At 37.4% G+C, this 21342-nt stretch overlaps 1 protein-coding gene across 5 annotated transcripts in view; it reads right to left on the bottom strand.

Annotated features, from left to right (window-relative positions):
• The window catches only part of cnnm2b (cyclin and CBS domain divalent metal cation transport mediator 2b), a 62394-nt gene that overhangs the window by 14434 nt on the left and 26618 nt on the right, over positions 1-21342 (bottom strand). For 3 of the 5 annotated variants that reach the window (XM_077571749.1, XM_077571748.1, XM_077571751.1), the window contains exon 2: positions 1745-1888. The exons of 1 other annotated variant lie outside the window; for it this stretch is intronic. In XM_077571749.1, coding sequence (XP_077427875.1) covers positions 1745-1888 — 144 coding nt within the window. Of the gene's footprint in view, positions 1-1744; positions 1889-5375; positions 5451-21342 lie in introns of those variants that run through there. One more of the 5 variants, XM_077571755.1, reaches the window with a different exon arrangement.

Genomic DNA, 21342 nt, shown 5'->3' on the forward strand with positions numbered 1-21342 from the left:
CTACATCTATTTTGCTGTCTGCTACTTTGTGAATGCAAAATGGCTGCCACTTCCAGGCACTTGATTTCACCGATTCCTCTGGCGTATTGCAACAACATAATGAGGCTCTCTGCAGTGGCAGTAACAGTAAAATATTATGGGCCCTATTTCCGTAGAGAGTCGCCTGTGCACTTGCCGTCGAACTGGGCTATCTTTATTTTCATGCCAGAGCAAGTCTGCGCCTTTCTGGGTGTTCCGGCAGACAAAACTGCCGCGCACCCGGTGCACATGACAATTTGGTGACAGAAAGTAGACTTCTCTCGGCGTAAAAAAAAAAAGGGAGCATCTTGATTTTCGTGTTTAGTGTGTTTGTGAATTTGGTAGACTGCGTATTGTATTGCGCTCCCCACCTAGATTTGAATAGGAATAAGGGGAGCCAGGAATTTGTGGTGTCTCATCCCACAACGGCGCAAATGCCCCCTTCTACCTCTGCAACATCTAGGAAAAAAAGAAAATTCCACCCATACATTAGACTGTGCTTTGTGCTAGATTTGCACTGGGCATGAAAATAGGGCCCTACACTCTAAAAACAGTTGGGTCAAAAATAACCCAAGTATGGGTACAAAAATGGACCGATCCTGTACCTGGGTCAATTTTGGGTCAAATTGACCCATTAAGTGGATCTGTCCATTTTTGATCCATACTTGGATTACTTTTGACAAAAACAGTTTTTTAGAGTGTGTGAGCGACAAAGAAGGCCCATTTGTAAAAGAACCAAAAAGGAACTTCTAAGACAATAAAACTAGTGTTAGTTTTCATGGAAAAGTCTTATTAAGCAACATAATTTAAATACTGTATATCCATAAATGTAATTAGCCTTAGCAAATCCTGAAGATTCATTTGGGAACAATAACAGTAAAGACATTTACGCTTTTTTTTTCTTCTTAATAACCTTTTTTCTTCAAAACAATAAACCTTTTGAATGATAATTACCAAAAATTAAATTACTCATATCAGTAAAATTATGTATGAGGTTGACCCACATACATGTTTACTATATATACTACAAATTGTAAAGAGATGCAGAAATGGATGTAACTGTATCTGGTCCTTTGCAAAAACTGTTCAACGCAGTCTACTAGATGCAACGACAGTGTCCATTAGATTGCAGTTGTTACCTGTGAGTAAGATTATTAAAACAAACAATCAAATCATCACTGGATTAGAAAAGGTGGGTAACGCAGAACAGTTGAGCTTTCTATTCCGTTACAAAATGATGAACAGGAAATGCATATCGCTGGCGTCTGGCTGGGACCTCATAAGTCACAATTTGGTCAGTCCCCACATGTTGGTATTTTATTTTTTACAAATTATTAACCAATCCAATGGGTTGAAAATGGCTTGCTCTGGTTGATAATGTAACGGTTGAACAAACATGCCGTTTTTGGGGTCTCCTGAAAAGTGACTATTTTGGAGGTACAAGGTTTCGGTCCGACGCCAGCGGTATGTTGTGTGACATTTCTGTGGGAATAAATCATAACAAGGCATGCTTTATCACTGCTTGAGTTACTATTAGTTTTGATTCAGAATCATCTTTGGGTTTTAGTATTACTCATGGCAGTGTGATCCATTTTGATGCAAACGCACCAATTGAATTGTGCTGTGATATCAACTTGGAGCAACCGATACTGTAAATTTAGATACGACTTAACGTTTGGACCTTGACTACAGTTAATCTGGTATGAACTTTAAGAGGGAAACCTACTGTACAAGTCTGTCTCGTCCAGGATCTCTGACTTGATGATTTCCTCAATAATGTCCTCCAGGGTGACAATACCGAGAACCTCGTAGAAAGGGTCTCCCTCACCCTCATTGTTGACCCTCTGAACTATGGCCAGATGGGATTTTCCTAGCAAATCATACATGCACACACAGACACACAAACACAAAGGCAAGTTATAAAGTTAGGGTCATATTATGTTTGTTAGTGAAATACAGGTCAAGCAGTGGGTGGTGTTAGGGGTGGTGGTGTTCTGGTGGGAGTAGGGTGGGGGGGGGGGCTTACAAGGGAACAAATGGATTGAGACATCCCACTTTTTCAGTCGTCTTGACATGTATCAGATAGGCATCTGTTCAAATGAGACAACTGAAAACTAGTCAAGTGTGACAGCACTGAGTCTGTCCCAAATCTATAAAAGGGGACAGATTTCTGCATCAGACATGCGCTCACTCCAATGCATAGAACCAGCTTTAAAACTAATCCTTTAGAATCAATTATTGATAACTCAGGATGATTGTCGGACCCGGCCACCGGCTAGAAGATACAGTATACGTTTACAATACGTTCCCATGTTCCGGTTTCCAGGCGACCCCAGCTCCATCTGGCAGTAATGACATTAAAACATAATTTAAAACATAAAAATGTATGCATTGGTTCTGGGCATCGGTAATGACAATAATTCATTCAGTGGATTGATTTCAACAATAATTCAGAGGGATTGTCCGACACTGCTGTCATATTTATGAATGAAATACGATGGAATGCACCACACACTATCTATCTACCTGCACCTCGATCAAAAATGATGTTACACCGGCGGCGTCACCACTTAGACCTGGTTTTAGCGGGTCCAACACTACTTTCTGCCGGCAAATTGCCAGATGTACCGGGGTGGGGGGGGGGGGGTGCAATAGCAAACGCTGCGCGCCTACCAACGTGCAGCGGGGGTTTACCAAATTCACAAATTCTAAACTCGACCTGCCTCGGCACAAAAATGAAGATATTTTCAGGGTGTTACGATCCGGGTTTTATGCTGTCGATACAATTACGAGCACATAAGACAAAATGGAAAACAGAAATGTGTTTTGAGTGCATAAGAATTGTTTTTGTGAACTTTGTCCACCAAACTAGCTATGACACCAACTATGACAAAAATGTGTCAGCTAAAAAAAGATCAAAAAGTCCTAAGTTGTATGTGCCGTAGGGGTGCTCCGATCACCAATGATCATTATCGGCAACATTCGTGAAAAATTGTGATTGCCAAGCCAGGCCGTTAATGACCGATCGATCACCATGTGTGGCCCTTTATTCTTAGTCACTAAGTACTCTACCCAACAGTGTCATGTTGAAACTGTGATATAGATATTATATGTAAAAAATTATATAATGAACTTGTCTTTCACCAGCAATGCTAATGGCATTGCAAATACTAACAAGGAAGTGAACTGAATGTCATTATTTAACACACAATCAAAAATCAGGGAAAAAAAAAAAAAACGTAACATAAATGTGAGCGTTAAATATGACACACATTCAAGTACTGGTAACACAAACACACATATATGACATGGATTAACGTCCTTATAACTTCATTTAATATACATATATAGAAGCCTGTGCAGTGTACCGGCAAAGTATTGCCACGTTCTGTTCATTGATGGCACAACCCCCACACACACACAAAAAAAGCAAGTATATTTGCTTTGTATTGATAGCACAAGTTTTGGCAAAAGTCAGCCTCATGAAAAACATTTGAGGATTAAGCAAGCTATGACTTATTTTCAATGCACATGCAACCTTCTTTGGGAGTGGTGCTGCTAGTAGCTAGCGTTAGCTAGACTAGCTTTAGCATCTAGCTTTGTGGATGAAAAAAAAAACAATCCAAAAAGAGTGCTGTGCCATCATCATCTGATTTCTTAAACTTTGGAACTCCATTTGTAATGGTGTCTAGAATGATTTGGAAATAAAAAGATGTAACACACAAAAAAGAAAAATAAGTATTGCTAAAACATTTGTGCACAATAATATTATTGCAAATAATAAAAAGTATCCTCCTTTGGGATCACAGTACAGATCTGTTCTAAAAAAAAGAAATAATTAAAAGTAATTTTAAATAAATGCAGAAACAGCTAAGAAAAAAAAATCGGAATAATTAAAAAAAAAATGGCAACATTAACCGTCATCACTGAACATTTCATTGTTGTTGCATAAACCAAGGGTGTCCACACTTTTTCATTTGAGGGCCACATACAGAAAATCAGAATGCAAGGGTCACGTAATGTGAAGAGAAATTGTGTTTAGTCCTAAAACTATTTTTTTTTTTTTGCATATTTAGAAAAATGCTACAGTATATAAAAGTATGTTTTCGACACCCTCCCTTCTTACTTTATGTATTTGTCACTGAAAAATTGATATCAGGCCGCAAATGACACCCGGGCAGTAGGTTTGGACACCCCTGCACTGAACAGTGTTTTTGCATTTAGTGAGACATTTTAGTGAGACACTTGTGCTTCATTGAGGATCTTTTGTTGTTCTTGGTGGCAGGAGGCAACTTCTGTGATGATCAAGCTCTTTTTTTTGCATGGATGAGATTTTTCAAATATATTTTTAAATCTCACGTACCACCTGAAGTGCTTTCTTGTACCCTGATTTGAGAACCACTGGATTAAATGGTAACTATTCCTAAATGTACTTGAAGCACTTTTCTTCTTTTCCCCTTAATATTATTATTATTTTTAAATATACTTATACTTAACTCATTCACTGCCATTGACGGCTATAAACGACAAAATTTCATTTGAACTATTTCTACTAGTTTAACATTTTTCCCCCCACTTTTGTTAACAAGAGTATGAAAACCTAGGAAAAAAATGATTGTACATTTATAACAAATAAAATTTGTGATTAATCGTGAGTTAACTAGTGAAGTCATGCGATTACTTATGATTACAATTTTTAATCGCCTGACGGCCTTAATTTTTAATCTTCTTTTTTCTTTAAAAAAACAAAATTATTTTATTTTATTTTTTTTAAATAATTTTTTCTTATTTTTTTTCCTGTATGACTGTATGATCAAATTTGATATCTCTTCTAAATACAATATTTTTTTTCTAGGTTTTCATACTCTTAACAAAAGTAGAAAAAAAAAGTTTAATAGAAATTGAAAAAAAATATTTTTGACCTCTATAGCTGTCAATGGCAGTGAATGAGTTAATGAAATGAATACTTGAATGACTAATTTCATACTCATTTCATATTCATACTGAGCCAACATCCAGCAATTACTATTCGTCAACAGAGCTGTGCGTCACGCGTAATTTTGCAGTATTAATCAGTAATGGTTGTACTGCCCCTTTTTCACACTGCGGTACCTTCTCGTTTTGGCACAGCTCTGTTTTCGCACGATCAACGGTGGATGCAGTTGTTCTTGGGTTTGAAAGACATACTTGATGTCATCGTGGTTTGATACCTCAATCTGTGTCTCGTCTGATCATGTGTCCATGTTGGTAGCCACAAATTTCGGTTGACTTGGAAGGTCAATTTCAGAGCAGTGGCTTCTTTCTTGGTTGGCACCGTCTCAGTCCTTGATGATGTAAAACCCTTGAACAGTGAGACTGGCGTTCCAGCAGTTTTCCGGGACATGATAGGCTTCAGCCTTGGAGATTCTTGGGTTGTTTGTCAACATCCAAACCTAAAAGGAAGAAGGACTTGCTCCAATTTCAAATTCAACTCAAATTTAGATGGCTGAAACACGGGACACAGTTGGACGTCCCGAAAGTATAATGGTTCGTGACACACACCAAAACTGGTTTCAAAGTTTCTGGCCTTCCCAAAGCCTCAAATTTAAGATACAGTAAATTAATCCTGGGAAAACGTGTCTGTCAGAGAGCAAACTAATTTTGACCAAATCGGCCAAGAAAAGTACAGCCAGAATGACACCTGAAGCCTAACTCATTCACTGCCATTGACGGCTTTAGACGTCAAAAATTCATTTGAACTATATCTATTTGTTGCACATTTTTTCTCGCATTTGTTGTACATTTAGTTGTTTTTTATTGTACATTTAGAACAGATATAAAATTTGTGATTAATCATGAGTTAACTATTAAACTGACGGCCCTAATTTTTAATTATCTTTTTTTTTTTTAATTAGTGTCATCAGGTGATAATTTTTTTTTAATTGTAATTAATCACATGACTTCACTAGTTAATTTAAGATTAATCACAAATTTTATACCTGTTCTAAATGTACAATACATTTTTTTCCTAGCTTTTCATACTCTTGTTAACAAAAGTGGAAACAAATTATGAAACTAATAGAAATAGTTCAAATGAATTTTTGACGTCTATAGCCGTCAATGGCAGAGAATGAGTTAATAATGGCAACAAAAAAAAGGTGAAACTTACTAATAGATCTTGAATCAAATATCAGTGGACTTGTATATTTGAGACTCTGTGTATAATTTTGATCCTGTGTAGATTAGAGAGACAAAAATCAAACTCAACACTCAAGTCTTTGAAGATTACATTCAATAAACAATCCAACCTGGGATAAACCATAAAGGACCCTATTTCATTTTTTGGTATTTTCGTAGACTTTGTGCAGGTAGAATTGGATATAACAAACTGTACGTTTACACCATTGTGCATCTATGTGGGCTGGAAAGAAGCATTCTCCCGGCCAATCGCAGCAGCATCAGTCATTTGCATTAAAATCAGGGCGGTCGGGGCGCACGACAGGGTTGACATTGCGGAAACAGAAAACAGACCCGTTGGGGTCCATGTATGACATTGGCAGCTAAACTGGAAGATCTCTAACTTGTGGATGATGTAGAAAATCTGTCTGCCTATGCCTCCAAATAATTGACCAAAATCACATTACACCACGCATTACTAGTCATACCTGGTTTTACCGAGTCTAAAATCTCATCTACTTTTTGTGACAAAATTGGTTATGCCTTGGGGGGCTTGGCAGCTCTGTGTGCCAGAATGCCCAGGGAGGCATAGCACGTCTACCATATTCACAAACACGCAAGACTTGCCCCAGCATAAGAATTGAGATGTGCCCCTTCATAGGCGAGCACAGTCTACTTTCTGTTACCAAATTGCCAGATGTGCTGGGGGTCCCGGCAGCCTCGTCCGCCGAGAGAGGCACAACATGGCCCCAAACAGGATGTACTAGACAAAAATGGAGATGTGCCCGTTTTTACACCGAGCGCTCGTGTGCCTGTCTACGAAAAATAGAGCCCTAAAAGTTCAAATGTTAGCATGATACTCATGCCCATGATGGGTACGTCTCACGGTGATGCCCAATATGTCTAAAACCAAATACATGTGAATGTATTCTCCTTGCTTAGTCATTTAACTCATTCACTGCCAATGACGGCTATAGACGTCAAAAATTCATTTGAACTTTTCTATTATTTCTATTAGTTTAACATTTTTTCCCACTTTTGTCCACTAGTGTATGAAAACCTAGAATTTTTTATTGTACATTTAGAACAGATATAACATTTGTGATTAATCGTGAGTTAACTACTGAAGTCATGCGATCAATTACTATTACAAATTTTAATCGCCTGATGCCGCTAATTTTTAATAATCTTTTCTTTTGTTTTTTTGAATCGCGATTAATTTTTTTTATAATAATTCATCGCTTGACTTCAATAGCTAACTCACGATTAATCACAAATGTTTTAAATGTACAGATGTAAAAATTCTAGGTTTTCATACTCTTGTTAACAAAAGTGGGAAAAAATGTTAAACTAATAGAAATAGTTCAAATGAATTTTTGACATTTAAAGCCGTCAATGGCAGTGAACCGATGTGGTTTAGGCTTGGGCTGGGTTTAAAAAAAATTAATAATCGATATTGAATCGATCAGGCCTTATATTGATTCATAAAACCATGATCGATAATAATTTTTTAACAAAACTGAATTTTAAAGGCCATTTTTTTGTATCTTACTGCTTTCTTGAAATTTACTGTTCACACGAAGTATTATCTTATACTCTAAAAATGGATTGGTTGCAAAAAAAAAACTACCAATCTAGTTGGTTAAGCTCATATTGGCTTGTTTGACCAATAGATTGGTCTGACATTGACTATTCCGGGTGGTTACGGGCATACCAATTTTAGTGACAATCAGTTTTTTGGGGGGAATTCCCTCAAAAAATGTCAGCCTCCAACAGATTAACCAATATCTTGGTCAGAATGAGCAATTTGTATCGGTTGGCCCAATCACCAATATATATTGGTGGGAAAACACCTCCCATTCTAGAATTATTTTCATCTCATCCTTGCCAATGTCAATGTTTGTGTAACACTTAAGTAAATAATTTGACCAGTTATTGGCTCCGTCAAACTTAATTTGGAATTTAATATTTGTGGAGTTTTTATCATGTCCTTGACATTTAGGAAGAATTTATGTTCCATAATTTATCGATATATTGAAGTGAATCGAATTGGGAAAAAAATCGAAATAGAATCGAACTGAACTCTTGTGAATGTAAATCAAATCGATTGAGGAAATTAGAATCGATAGCCAGCCCTAGTTTAGGCAGTTTTTCATAACAAACCAGGCACCAAAGCAGAAAAACGACCATCTCCGACTAAAACGACAAATAAGAGGCAGGTCAAGCTCGGTTGGAAGTGCAGTTTAAAAGTGGCATAGGTTACTCCTGCTGTTTCGAAATATTGTACCAGTTCTACTTTTCCAGAGTAAAAGCGTCAGTCGCGAGCCAAGGAGGTACTGTGGAGTGGCATTTGGGGATTTTAGAGCAAAAAAGAACAAGCCACTGTGATCAAGCCTGCATCAAGCGACAGCCATAAACACTCATACAGTCGTGAATGTCATCATGACAGCCCCTTCTTCCCCCTTCCCCTGCATCCGTGTTCCCAGGACCTTCCTGCGTGCCACCCCGAAAAAAAGAGAAACAAACTGCATGTATTCAGTGAAGACTGTCAAGCAAAACGCTACACAAATTCTTTGCCTTTTCTCAGCTTGTGATCATTTAAAAGGAATTTTCCACATGCCCAGGCTAATATTAGCCCCCTTTAAAATGAAGTTTCCATTCCGCCCCGGCGATATTCTCACCAAGCAAAGGAACAGAACGGGGCGAAGCCTCCACTGTGTGATCAGATTGTCTCGGAATGGGTCGTTTGCATGCAGCTACCTGGGCGCGTAGAACGGAGGGTGTCAAATGTGTTGTGGGTGGAACGAGGCATGGTTGTGTGTTGATTTCATTCAGACCGCAGGTACATCACCCACAGCATGACTCGGAGCGTTTTGGCTAACGCAGAGAGAGGACGTCGACGCTCATCACTGAGAGTTTTATTGCGCCGCAGCGCTCTGCTTCCGCACTACGCCATGACAGCACACTCATTTGCAGTGCACTCAACCTGGCAGGCTGAACACATAAAAACGTGCATCCAGTGCAGAGTTGATCCTTTGGGTAAACACTCAGGTAACTAACACGTGAAAACATTCAAGGCTGGGATATGAATTGAAATTGAATTGGGATTTCCATTCCAGTTTCTCACGATCTTAAAAATGCCTGTGCAATGCAGCAAAGGTGAGGATGCAGCAGAATAAAAATGCAAGAGGCTTGAAGTGCACATAAAAAAAGAATAGTGTTCAAGAATAACGTGTTCATCCAATCAATGAATAATCGTTTTTAACTCATTTACTGCCATTGACGGCTATTGACGGCATAAATTCATTGTAACTATTTTTATTAGTTTTTTTTTTCCACTTTTGTTAACATGAGTATGAAAACCTAGATTTTTTTGGGTACATTTAGAACAGATAGAAAATTTGTGATTAATCATGAGTTAACTAGTGATGTCATGCGATTAATTACGCTTAAAAATGGTAATCGCCTGACGCCCCTAATTTTTTAATAATCTTTTCTTTAAAAAAAGATTATTAAAAAATGGGAAAATATGATTACAATTATTTTATTTTAATTGTATTTTTAAATAAAAGATTATTAAACATTAGGGGTGTGAGGTGATTAATTTTTTTTTATCGTAATTAATGACATGACTTCACTAGTTAACTCACAATTAATCACAATTTTTATATCTGTTCTAAATGTCCAATAAGAAAATATAGGTTTTCATACTCTTGTTAACAAAAGTAGAAAAAATGTTAAACTAATAGAAATAGTTTATAGCCGTCAATGGCAGTGAATGAGTTAATAACGGTGATTTCAACATCAGTCAAAATAATCATTTTTATTTTTTTCCATAATCACCCTAAAGCCATTAGAGAAGAATTTCTAAGGAAAGCAAAGAATGTGAAGGGGTATAAGAAGCTTTTTATAAACAAACAAACAGGTAACAAACTAATCGGCTAACGGTGGCACGCATGCACAATATCAATGACTTCTTAAGAATGTTGCTTTATCACAAAGGTTTACCCAGGACAAACACAAATGGAGCCGATTGGGTTAAAGCAATCGGGCCTCATAAGTCCTTGAGCATGCAGGTCGTCTGAACTGCCATGTGAGGGAGGACATTGCAAATGGTGGGGGTTTAACAGATCAATGCGCCCTCCCAATCACATTTATTAACAAATATTAAGAGCTAAATGTTTTTCTTCAAAAACAAATTGTTAATGCGTCCACACTGGTTAGGTAGGAGTGTCAGGTTCAATTTGACCCTAATAGGAGGCACAAGCAATCAAAATGTCAGCTTTAATTCTTGACTTTTTGCCACAAACTGAGGTTTAACCTCTGACATGAAACAAATGCAAGCCAGTTGATAAAACGTGATAATAATCGGTTCACCTCACGCACACACACACACACATATGGTCACCGTTATGTATAGTTAAACACATTAACTATTGCCGTTATGATGACTTCTTAATTTCAACGCTTCCTCAAGAGATTGAATTTACTTGGGGTGAATTAAGAGAGATGCCCGCTTGTAACAGCTACACAGAGGAATACACATGTGGGATACTAGGTGAGAATCTTTGAATGTCTCACGATTCAATTCCCATTTTTGCGTCTGCGATTCGATTCAGAATCAATTTCCGATTGAGGACGATTTTTGATTCAAAATGATTTGATTGACAAAGATTTTTGCTACAATCTATAGATGTGCAAGGAATTGTAATGATCTACTCCAGTCTGACTCACTAATGCTAATTAGCGCGCTACTCGCGGCACTTTTATCACTCAAAAGAACGGCTCCATGCTGCAAAAAAACAACTTTTATTGGAATAACATGATCGTGACTTTTTCCTTCTACTCTCTAACGTGGTTACAACTTAACAGTGTATTAGACCGTGTCGAAACACACTGCCCCTCAGTGGCCAAACCGGGTAGAACATGAACAGCGCTCCAAATAAAGACACACACAGACAAAGGCAAGACAGTATAAAACAATTTAAATAAAAACGAGTTTGGGACATTTAAAATCGATTCTGAAAAGTACTAAATGAGAATCGCGATGCTTATGAGAATCGATTTTTTTGGCACACCCCTATGGAATATTGAATGGGAAAATCAAAAAAAAAATCTTGTCATGTTTTTTTAAAGTCTGTCTCACGGGCTCCAACACAAACATTTTCCATTTACAGTGGAAACTCTAATGTTGAATCCAGCAGTCTCAAAAATGTTGCCTAATGTGCTTGTTATGGCCAATATCACTTGGTATCAAAAGTTAAGGTGTTGTGTTTTATTGTGTTTGTTATGTGCCGCCAAGGAATAAACATACAGTACACATATATTGTGTTCAGTGGTGTAACGGATCGTCATTGGTCCATGAGCCGTACGGATCGGGCCCCACGGTTTGGATCGCACTCGACCTCCGGATTTGTTGGTGAAAACAAACAAAAAAACAAAAAAACATTGACACAAAAGCAACATGATCAATCCACATTCACTATAATAGCAGCAGAGGAAGTTGAAAACCTTTGTGGATCACGTAAGTTGCATGTATATATCATATCATTAAGCATATAATTTATGCACGTCTTTAAAACGTCAGAATTCCTCTTCATTATATTTGCCAAATTTAAAACATCATAAATCATGCTGTCTCTACGAAGTACTGTCTCAAATGTTCTTCAATTTCGATACTGTAAATATATAGGATTGTATGCCGAGAAACGTTTCTTGTGAGGAGCAATATGGCGGCCTCGCGGCTTCAGAAGTATTGGCCTATCGGCTCTCCAGTAATATATAAAGATCAGTGGGTATGACACAAATCTCCGACGTTAGCAAGCGGTTAGCATTAGTAACAAGTGCTTGGTTGGCAACAGTAACTTTGGCACTTTACTTCTTTTCCAATATTCTGGACCAAGGCTACTTTATAAGTCACTCTCCATGTTTAAAGTAAGGGAATGTGCCTTAAATTGTATGGAACCACAACACTGACAATAAGATTTGGTATTGGAAAAAAAAAAGTGTCATTGTGGGAAAAGCTGCATTGACATTGAAACAAGTATTGGCATTGGAAAAGGTTGTATCGAAAAATAAAATACAGACATTAAAAAAAAAAACACTATTTTCTTTAAGCATATTTTTTTTGTATTATTTTGTCTTTTTAAATGTTTCAATGATTTTTTTACACTCTTTTTTTTCAAGTGTCACAGGTTTTCAGTTTCAATTTATTGGCAGCGTTTTAACGTGGGGGGCGGGGTTGGGGGCGGGGCTTTGAGCGCAAGAACGCCTTCCAGCCCTCTGTTGGCTTAAAGGCAATAGTCATGGATACAAGTTCACCAGGAACTCCTAAACCGCCTGTAAATACGTCAGTGTTATTGTTTCTGTAGTAAACCAACGTGCTAAATTAGCATGACATGATGCATAAAGCAATTTCAAACATGGTGGTTGTAACGCCACAAGTAACATATATAACCACATATGACCTTGTGGCTAAAAATGCACCTCGCCAGTCCAGCCAAGTGAAAAAGTGTGCCCCGGCTTTTAAATATACCTCATGTAATGTAACCTCAAGTTACAAACTTAATTGGTTCTGGACTACAGCTCTTCCATTGAAAAAGAAACTTATTTTATAATAACAGGCAAATTCAGAGTCAAGTGTTTTTTTTTTTAATTTATCCTATTATCATTTTTGTCTCTTTTCCAATTGATTGGTTGATTTTGGCATACAGATGAAGTAAAACAACAACAAAAAACTAAAAATCCCAACACATTGTTATTGTTTCTTAAATTCACTGCTAATTTCTTTTATCATTTGTCATCTTTTTTTTGATTAACTCGTTCACGCCATTACCAAAGATTGTGTTCCCATTTGCCAATCTAAATTCAAAAGCAAACCAACAAAGATACATAGCCTACCTTGATTGCGTGATGCTCAGAGCCCGGTCAAGGCCTCTTTATATGGACGCATTGCATCACGTGACCGACGCATTGTGTGGCGCGGCATCCCTGCGGCCCGTCTGCAACACATGCCGCGCACACATCACAAATTGTCGCGCGCATCAGTTCTCCTGATTGGTCCGTTTAGTCACATGCTGGGACTACATACTCAGCTTTCCCTGGCTAATTCCTTCAATACCGCCATCATGGCTTAACAACTTCCATTTAGTGGTTGTACATACCACCTGCACCACTACTGTCTTGATTAATTTCGCAATATAATTAAACTCATCTTCTGGTCATTTCGGTGCAATTGTTCGAGCAGGCAATGTTAAGATTCTGTTAAGAGCTAATTGGAGTAGGAGTCACCCAGAGTCCAATCATTGTGAGGGTCTTGGCTATAGTGGCCCTGGCCTAAACACAAAAAAAACAATACTGGTACCAGATTAGAATTTTCTATTCACAAGAAGCATTTCCCAATGTCAACCATACCTCAGAAAAAAGCTCTCTGAATACCTACAATAAAAAGAATTGCTAGCTTGCAACAACCAGGAAGAAAAACTAAAACTGAACTCGTTCATTTTGAAATTGTGAACTGACCTTTGAACTAACTCGCGTGAATAAATACTGAATGTGAATTTAACAAACAAAAGGTGTTGAATAAAATTTGAAAATAAACCAATTTGTCATTCTTTTATATTCATAATTGCACTTTAACCAAGCAAAACCTATAGTTTATCCAAATACCCAATTATTATATAGAATTTCCAGTAGGATACTCAAATCCCAAAATATTTAATAACTGCAGCCCTATATTCAACTCCCCATTATATTGGCATATTTTTATAGTTTAATAAAACCCTTACTTCAGATCCCTGGAATTAACCTGCAAAAAAATCCTCTTCAACATTAGAAAGTTGAAACACAAATAAAGTATTTGATAAGCAAAACTATTCATCAGGAAAAAAAGTTATTTTAAACCTTGCTCTTGACTTCAACAGGTGAACGTGATGAAAAAGTTCTGAAATTAAATGTCTCATTTTTTCACACAAAAATCTGTCAATTGAATAGGGATGTTAAGACTTTATATATTCACGGTATGTGTTATGTGCCATCTCTTATGGCGGACCAAAATGCAAAAATAATAAATAAATAAATAATTGTGAAAATAAAAACAGATATAAAAAATATAATTACAAATTTAAATAAATAAAAATAATATAAATGGACATAAAATCATATATTATACATAATATATATATATATATATAAATATATATAAATATAAAAATATAAAAAAAATATATATATATATATATATATATATATATATACTTTTATTTATTTATTTTTAGTTTAGGCATTTTTGGTCCTCCATATCCTTAGGCCGATTGTCTCCATCTCTGTGTATGTGGGCAGGTGTGATGGTAAAAATGCAAAATAAATGTACAGTATTCTATCCAGCACACAACAATTTTTTGTTTGGAAAGTGTTTGACTACAAACATGGTCCAAAATAAGGTTGTGACTTTTGATATATATATATATTTTTTTTTTACTGTACAGGCTTTGCTTCAATGAAAACAGTACCAAATGTGCGCACTAGCTTGCACAATTCTGTATATCAAATGTGAAAAAGAATGAAAAGTTTCTTGTAAGAATAAAGTAAACCGTCTTACCGCTGTGACCACTTATCTTACATCAAAAAATTCCATCTACCTCAGATGCTTTCTGTGTCTGACTCACTCGAACAGTAGCGCCACTCTAAATTAGTTTTGTCCTGATGACTACATACTCTCAAAATTTCCACAGACAAATACCGCACAAGCACAACAGAAATCCTTCTTCTGTCTATCACAAAACATGTTACGAGAACATATAAGCCTGTTTATGCATAACTTGCTTTTGAGGAATAGGGATTTTGAGTGGGGGGGGGGGGGCATTACTCGAAGAAAAAGTGAGGTTGAACCTCTATGTGTTTGTGAGGAGCAGTCATCAGGGATCCATATGAGCCACCACTTTTGCACATCTGGGGCCCGCCATCTCGCTGGGCCCACGCTGAATACATGCTGAGTAGTCCAGCACACAGACGCATTACACACATCGGGGTCAGAGGGCACTTTCAGTATCAGCCATTCAGTAAACCCGTCATGTCCAGTTAAAGTTTTTGTCTTTGAGAAGTCTCTTAATATCCAAAATATTATAATGAATAAATCTAAAAATATCATTCATCAAATGCTTTCCCCACCTGGTTCCATTAACATGCGTTCAAGTCTTCTATATTGTTTGAAGATGAGAAGCCGGAACACAATACACAAACGTTAGCATTAGCATTCCCATTGCTAATAATTATCGGCTTAACTGTGCACTGTTCCTTTAAGGGCAAGCGAGTGAGTGAGATAGAGAGGGTGTGAGTAGCTGTGCAATTCACCTGAACAACAAAGAAGGTGGGTCTAGGGAGAAAACCACAACCAGAGTCTGTTTACTCATTCCTGTAATGCAGGGAAAACAGAAAATTAGCCCTGAAGTGCAGACATCCCTGACTTCAGCCCTCAAGTAACAGACAAAGACGGATTGTGGAGCCTCACGTACAATCGGTTGTCACGAGGTTCAGTTGGCAAAAAGTAGTTCTTTACAAGCTTCAAAAGAGCCAACTTGTATTTATGAGTTATAGAGCATTGTTATTGTTAATAATCTGTTTGTGTAAGATCTCTTTTACGAGGTTGATGATCTGAGCAACAGTTCAACAGTCACAGCTTGATGGAAAGCAAATGTTTTGAACTTTGTTGTCATAAAACAACATTTGAAGCCACTGACAATAAAATGTATAGCACACCACACTTCAAGCGAAGAACTACAGAACAATCCTAGAAAACTATGAAGGGCAAACAACACACTCACCGACAATTCTAAAGCTGTTTAACAGATACCGTTAACAATGGACAATATTTAATTACTGTATTGTGGCAAGGTAAAAGTGTAATCAACCAGATTGCGCCCAAACACACCCCACCTGCATACCTACTGAATTAGAGGCATGGTCCTAAAGCCTGCCAGATTTCCTCTCTGTTAGAAGTAGTTCCCTTTCCCCCCCTTGTTAATTGTTGAAATACGGCATTTAATTACTGAAAGCATACACATATTCAATACCCTGAAATGCGTTGTTCAACTGATCCTGATTAAACAAAGATGCACCTATGTAGCTATTCATCCATACTCTAAATCCAAGCCTGAGAACCTCCACTCTGGCCTTCAGAGACTAAACCGTTTGCTCTTTTCCACCATTCCCAGTGTATTTATGGAATGCAGCTTTGTCATATTTTTCCATAGCGTAATTTGACCCTATAAATAGGCACATAAGGCTTGGGGAGATGGGGTGGGAGTATGAGGGGTCAGTATCTGTTGTGGACACTCATCAGTGGCCCCCTCCCTGTCCCCCACTATTTTTCCAAATATTTGAGCACTGGCAAATATAGAGCAACGCAAGGGTGATGGGAAAGCATTGCATACTCTGTAATTTCTCTACAGCCACCTCCTGTGAAAAGAAAGCTTCCAGACTTTTTACCCATCACCGATCGAGGTCATGTATGCTAGCCAAACACGGTTACTATATATGAACATGAATCTTCACTTAATACAAACATTCTGGCAGGAAAAAATAAAAGATAAAATTAGGCACAAAAAGCTCAGGGTACACCACCACACAAATAATAATAATGATTTTGTATCAATTTCTTCACAGATTTACTGAGGCAGGGTGAAATTCAAGACTGTTTAGTCGTACATAAAGCTGATATACTTGCAGTAATTTAAGGTAATGTCTTAACTCATTCACTGCCATTGACGGCTATAGACGTCAAAAATTCATTTGAACTATTTATTTTTAGTTAATTTTTTTTCCTCCCAAAAAATGTATTGTACATTTAGAACAGATATAACATTTTTGATAAATCTTGAGTTTAAATAATTAAGTAATTAAACAAAGAAGAAAATATTATTAAAAAATTTGAGGCGTCAGACGATGACATTTTTTAATTGTAATTAATCGCATGACTTCAATAGTTAACTCATGACTAATCACATTTTATATCTGTTCTAAATGAAAAATATTTTTTTCCCTAGGTTTTCATACTCTTGTTAACAAAAGTGGGAAAAAAAAAGTGAAACTAATATAAATAGTTCAAATGAACTTTTGACGTCTATAGCCGTCAATGGCAGTGAATGAGTTAACTCACTTTAAATCGTTACAATGCCACTGTTTTAATACAATAGGTTTATTTAGTTTTTTGTCTCTTGTCTTGGGCGGCCGCCAGAGTTGTGTCTTTCCTTTTACCTTTGCTGCTGGATATTATAATCATGTGGACTTAATCGACATTACATTACAGTACAAATTGACACGTTCTGGCTACTTTCACTGCACTTTCATCATCCTGGACGTGATGGCAGGACCTCCACTGTTAATGGATAATGGCTAGGCTAAGAAGCAGCTACTCAAATCTCCGTTGCTGAGCCTCTACCTCTCCAAATGGAAGACACAATATAAAAATACAAAAACAATTGTGTCAAGGACTCTGCCAAACAAAAATAGCATTCAGCAGACTATCCCCAAGGGCCACCAGACCCAAAAAGTAAGTTGACAGCAAGCATCAAAAAACCTGGGCTTCCACCAGGACCCCCAGGCAATGTCACGGGAAGTATGCATGGTGATTTCTTCACAATATTCGAATGTTTTTTAAAATCCTGTTTTCATGGGTTTTATGAGCTGGAGGCCCAAATATTGTTAAGATAAACAAATAAATACTTGAAATCACTTAAATTGTGGACCCTGAATCTATAATCTATGAAAGTTTGAAACCTGAAGTCAGCTATATTCAAACTAGGAAGTATATAAACCTTCACACAAATATGTATAGACCTAAATTATAAAAATAATCACAACAAAAATAATCAAGTTTTTTTTCCAGTAAAAACAAAACAAAAAAATCTTCAATGCTGGTTCTGGAGAAATTAAGGCCGAAGGCTGAAATGCTGAAAAAACATGGAAGCAAGTGGAATGATTTAGAAAAAGGTGAAAGGATATTGAATGAAATTAGTGTTTTTAAAGGAACAGTATGTAGGATTTATCATCTAGTGGTGAACTAATCATTTTAAAACCCCACTATTATGTTTTATCACATTAACGTACATTTTTAAAAAAATATATAAGTGTAGGTCTAGTAATCGCTAATTATATTACATAAATCGCGTCGCGCCTTACATGACCTGACATGTTTCACCACTTTCTTTCTGCTATTGATACCCAAAGAAGAAGAACTTTGCAAACGTAGTAATTGGTGGTAGGCTGACAAAGTGTGTCCCTTCAGGGGTCGCCACAGCGAATCAGTTGCCTCCATCTAACCCTGTCCTCTGCATCCTCTGCTCCCACACCAACTTCCTTCATGTCATCTTTAACTACATCCCTAGATGTAGACCTCCTGCCTGGCATTTGGAACCTCACCATCCTTCTGCCAATATAGTCACTATCTCTCCTCTGGACATGTCCAAACCATCTCAGTGTGGCCTCTCTGACTTTATCTTCAAAGACTCTTAACATGTGCTGTCCCTCAGATGTACTCATTCCTGATTCTATCCATTCTGGCCATTCCCAAAGAGAACCTCAGCATCTTCATCTCTGCCATCTCCAGCTCTGCCTCCTGTCTTTTCCTCAGTGGCAATGTCTCCAGAAACAAAAAAACAACAACACTACAGTATTATAAACCTTTACTTTCATTTTAGCTGAAACTCTTCTATCACACATCACACCTGTCACTTTTCTCCACTCGCCACTTTTTTCAGACTGATACTCAACTCTTGAGTCGTCACCGATACCAAATACCGATAACACAAGTAAATAAAATTCCCCACCCAAAAATGATAGATGATTTTAAAGAAATACCTATATACCGCAATATGTTATTTTCCCTCAACATTGCATGAAATTAATGGCAACATTGTATTCTAATCATTTCTCATTTCTAGTTCCTGATCGTAAAACAGCCGCAGGAGGGCGACTGACGATGGCATCGGTCACCGCCGCGAATGCCGATACCTTAAAATAAGACTGGTATTGGCACCGATATCAGTAATCGCCCATATTCAGGATGGTACCTCAATTTTAGCCAGGAAAACCCCTACAAGCTAAGCTATCGAAGTGCTGTCGCAAAACACCCAAATACGTGCTCGTGTAGTGCAGTGCACTTGTCACAAGGTCTGATTGCAACCGCGTTACAGTGGAGAGTAACAAACTTTGAACAGCAAAATACAATGTGACTTAATAAGTAACTGGAAAGAAAATTATACAGAAATTCGTAAGACAGCCACTGAAGACCGGAAATGATGAACGGCATCACCGCATATGTCAGATGAGAGGGTGGGGTATATTAGTTATAAATATTTAAAATTTAAGAACCTTTACCTTTAATCCAACTGGAGGAAGCAAATGCAATAGTAATATAGGATCTGCATTAACTATCCAACCAGCAACGTTGGATAGTTGTTTTATTTTTTATTACTTATTTTTGACGTATGAGATCTGATGAATCTTATGTAATAAAGTTGCTTTCTTTATTACTAAATCTGTAAAGGCCAATCCATGGGCACAGTCATTTGTATGAATTATAGAAAATTAAACTCAAAAGCCGGTTATACTGATTTTATTTAAATATCAGCAGTATAATTTTTGCTTGCGCTATTTTGTACTAGGGAGTGCTTACATTTAATTCTAACTTGACATTTGCTCAATTAATGTTATCTTAATTGTGTTTGTTTTATAACTTTTTCTTTCCTCAATTTAGCATCTGTAATGGAGTGTATAAACCTATTCAGAAATTATTCATTTCTGAAATTATCATTCATTAATTCATTAATTTTATATTGTGATATATACCATTATCGTAAAGGGATGCAATTAGCCCTAGCATAAATCCACACACATTAGGAGCAAGAGAGCCGAGTTGACCTGAGTGTTTACTCTATACACCCGCTTATGACTCATTGTACTCACATCATCTGCACACTGCCAGGAGCCAACGCTTTCTTTGACGACTAAAACATTTTAAAAAAAATCTACGCAGCTTACCTGAACTCAATTCCTGGTTACGGTTCTACTCACAATCATCCTATAACTAACTGGCAATCCTTTTTGGGTGTGTTGTACCTCTAACTGCAAAGCCCGCGGGGATGTACTAGGGCACCCCAAGACCCTAATCAGGAAATGTATTATTCAAATAAGGTGGTAGAGATCGAAGAGGGTGAGAACACGGTACAAGCATGAGAGCAATGGCAACTCTTCCACCAGGTGCATTCAATTTCAGTTGTGAGGATACAGTGAGTTGTAGTTTAGAAATAATTAAAACTTTAATAATTCAAAAGATCTGCTAGCTCAGTAATGTCGATAATTACGGTAGAGTGCAGGGAACTCCGGAGAGGAACTTTGGCTAAAGAGCAGCCAGTTGAAAAAAAAAATATTACGTAAACAGGAAATGGGAGGTAGATGATTTGACAATGAAGCCCTATTCCCAACAAGCAAAACTCAATCCATTGTAAGGCAGCGTCTTGGCACCAATGGATGATTGGAGTACCAACTGTAGCCATATAGGCTGAGACTAAGACACACTGCTGTCCCTTCATTGATCAAATAACCAACACCTTTGTGCAAAATAGGAAAGAACACAAAACAACGCATTAATCAAAAAAGTGCAACAGAGCAAGGATTCAAAGCTATCTGTTTCTTTACAGATAATGGCTATTTATGTACACTGCAATCGCCATTCAACTTCCCACACTAAAAGGGAGACCCGAGCTTGATCAGGGTTTTGTGTTCCTATATGACAAAAACAAAAACCTGATAAGAATAAGACTTTCCTGAGAGAATTTTCTGATGGGAGTGAAGAGAAACTTGCAATCCCAGGAAGAAGTGTAGCAACATGACTACCGATAGCTGCTAGAACATGGGTTAGTTACCAACTATTTTCAAAGTGATAGCTTCTACTTGGGTTCTTTTTTAACCCTGGAGAACCCACGGGGTCAAATTTGGCCCCTATAAATTCTGCTACTCAAATAACAAAGACCTTTTTTCAAATTTAACTACAAAAGTCCAGAGTGCCACTTCTGACCCCTGCATGGGGCCATCTAGTGGATGAATATTGCACTTACATAAGCCAGAGTGGTGGTGACAAGATGGCTGGCATCGTGCTGTTTTGTTGAGCTG

This window comes from Vanacampus margaritifer, chromosome 7 (genome assembly GCF_051991255.1).
Source record: "Vanacampus margaritifer isolate UIUO_Vmar chromosome 7, RoL_Vmar_1.0, whole genome shotgun sequence".
NCBI classification, from domain to species: Eukaryota; Metazoa; Chordata; class Actinopteri; order Syngnathiformes; family Syngnathidae; genus Vanacampus; species Vanacampus margaritifer.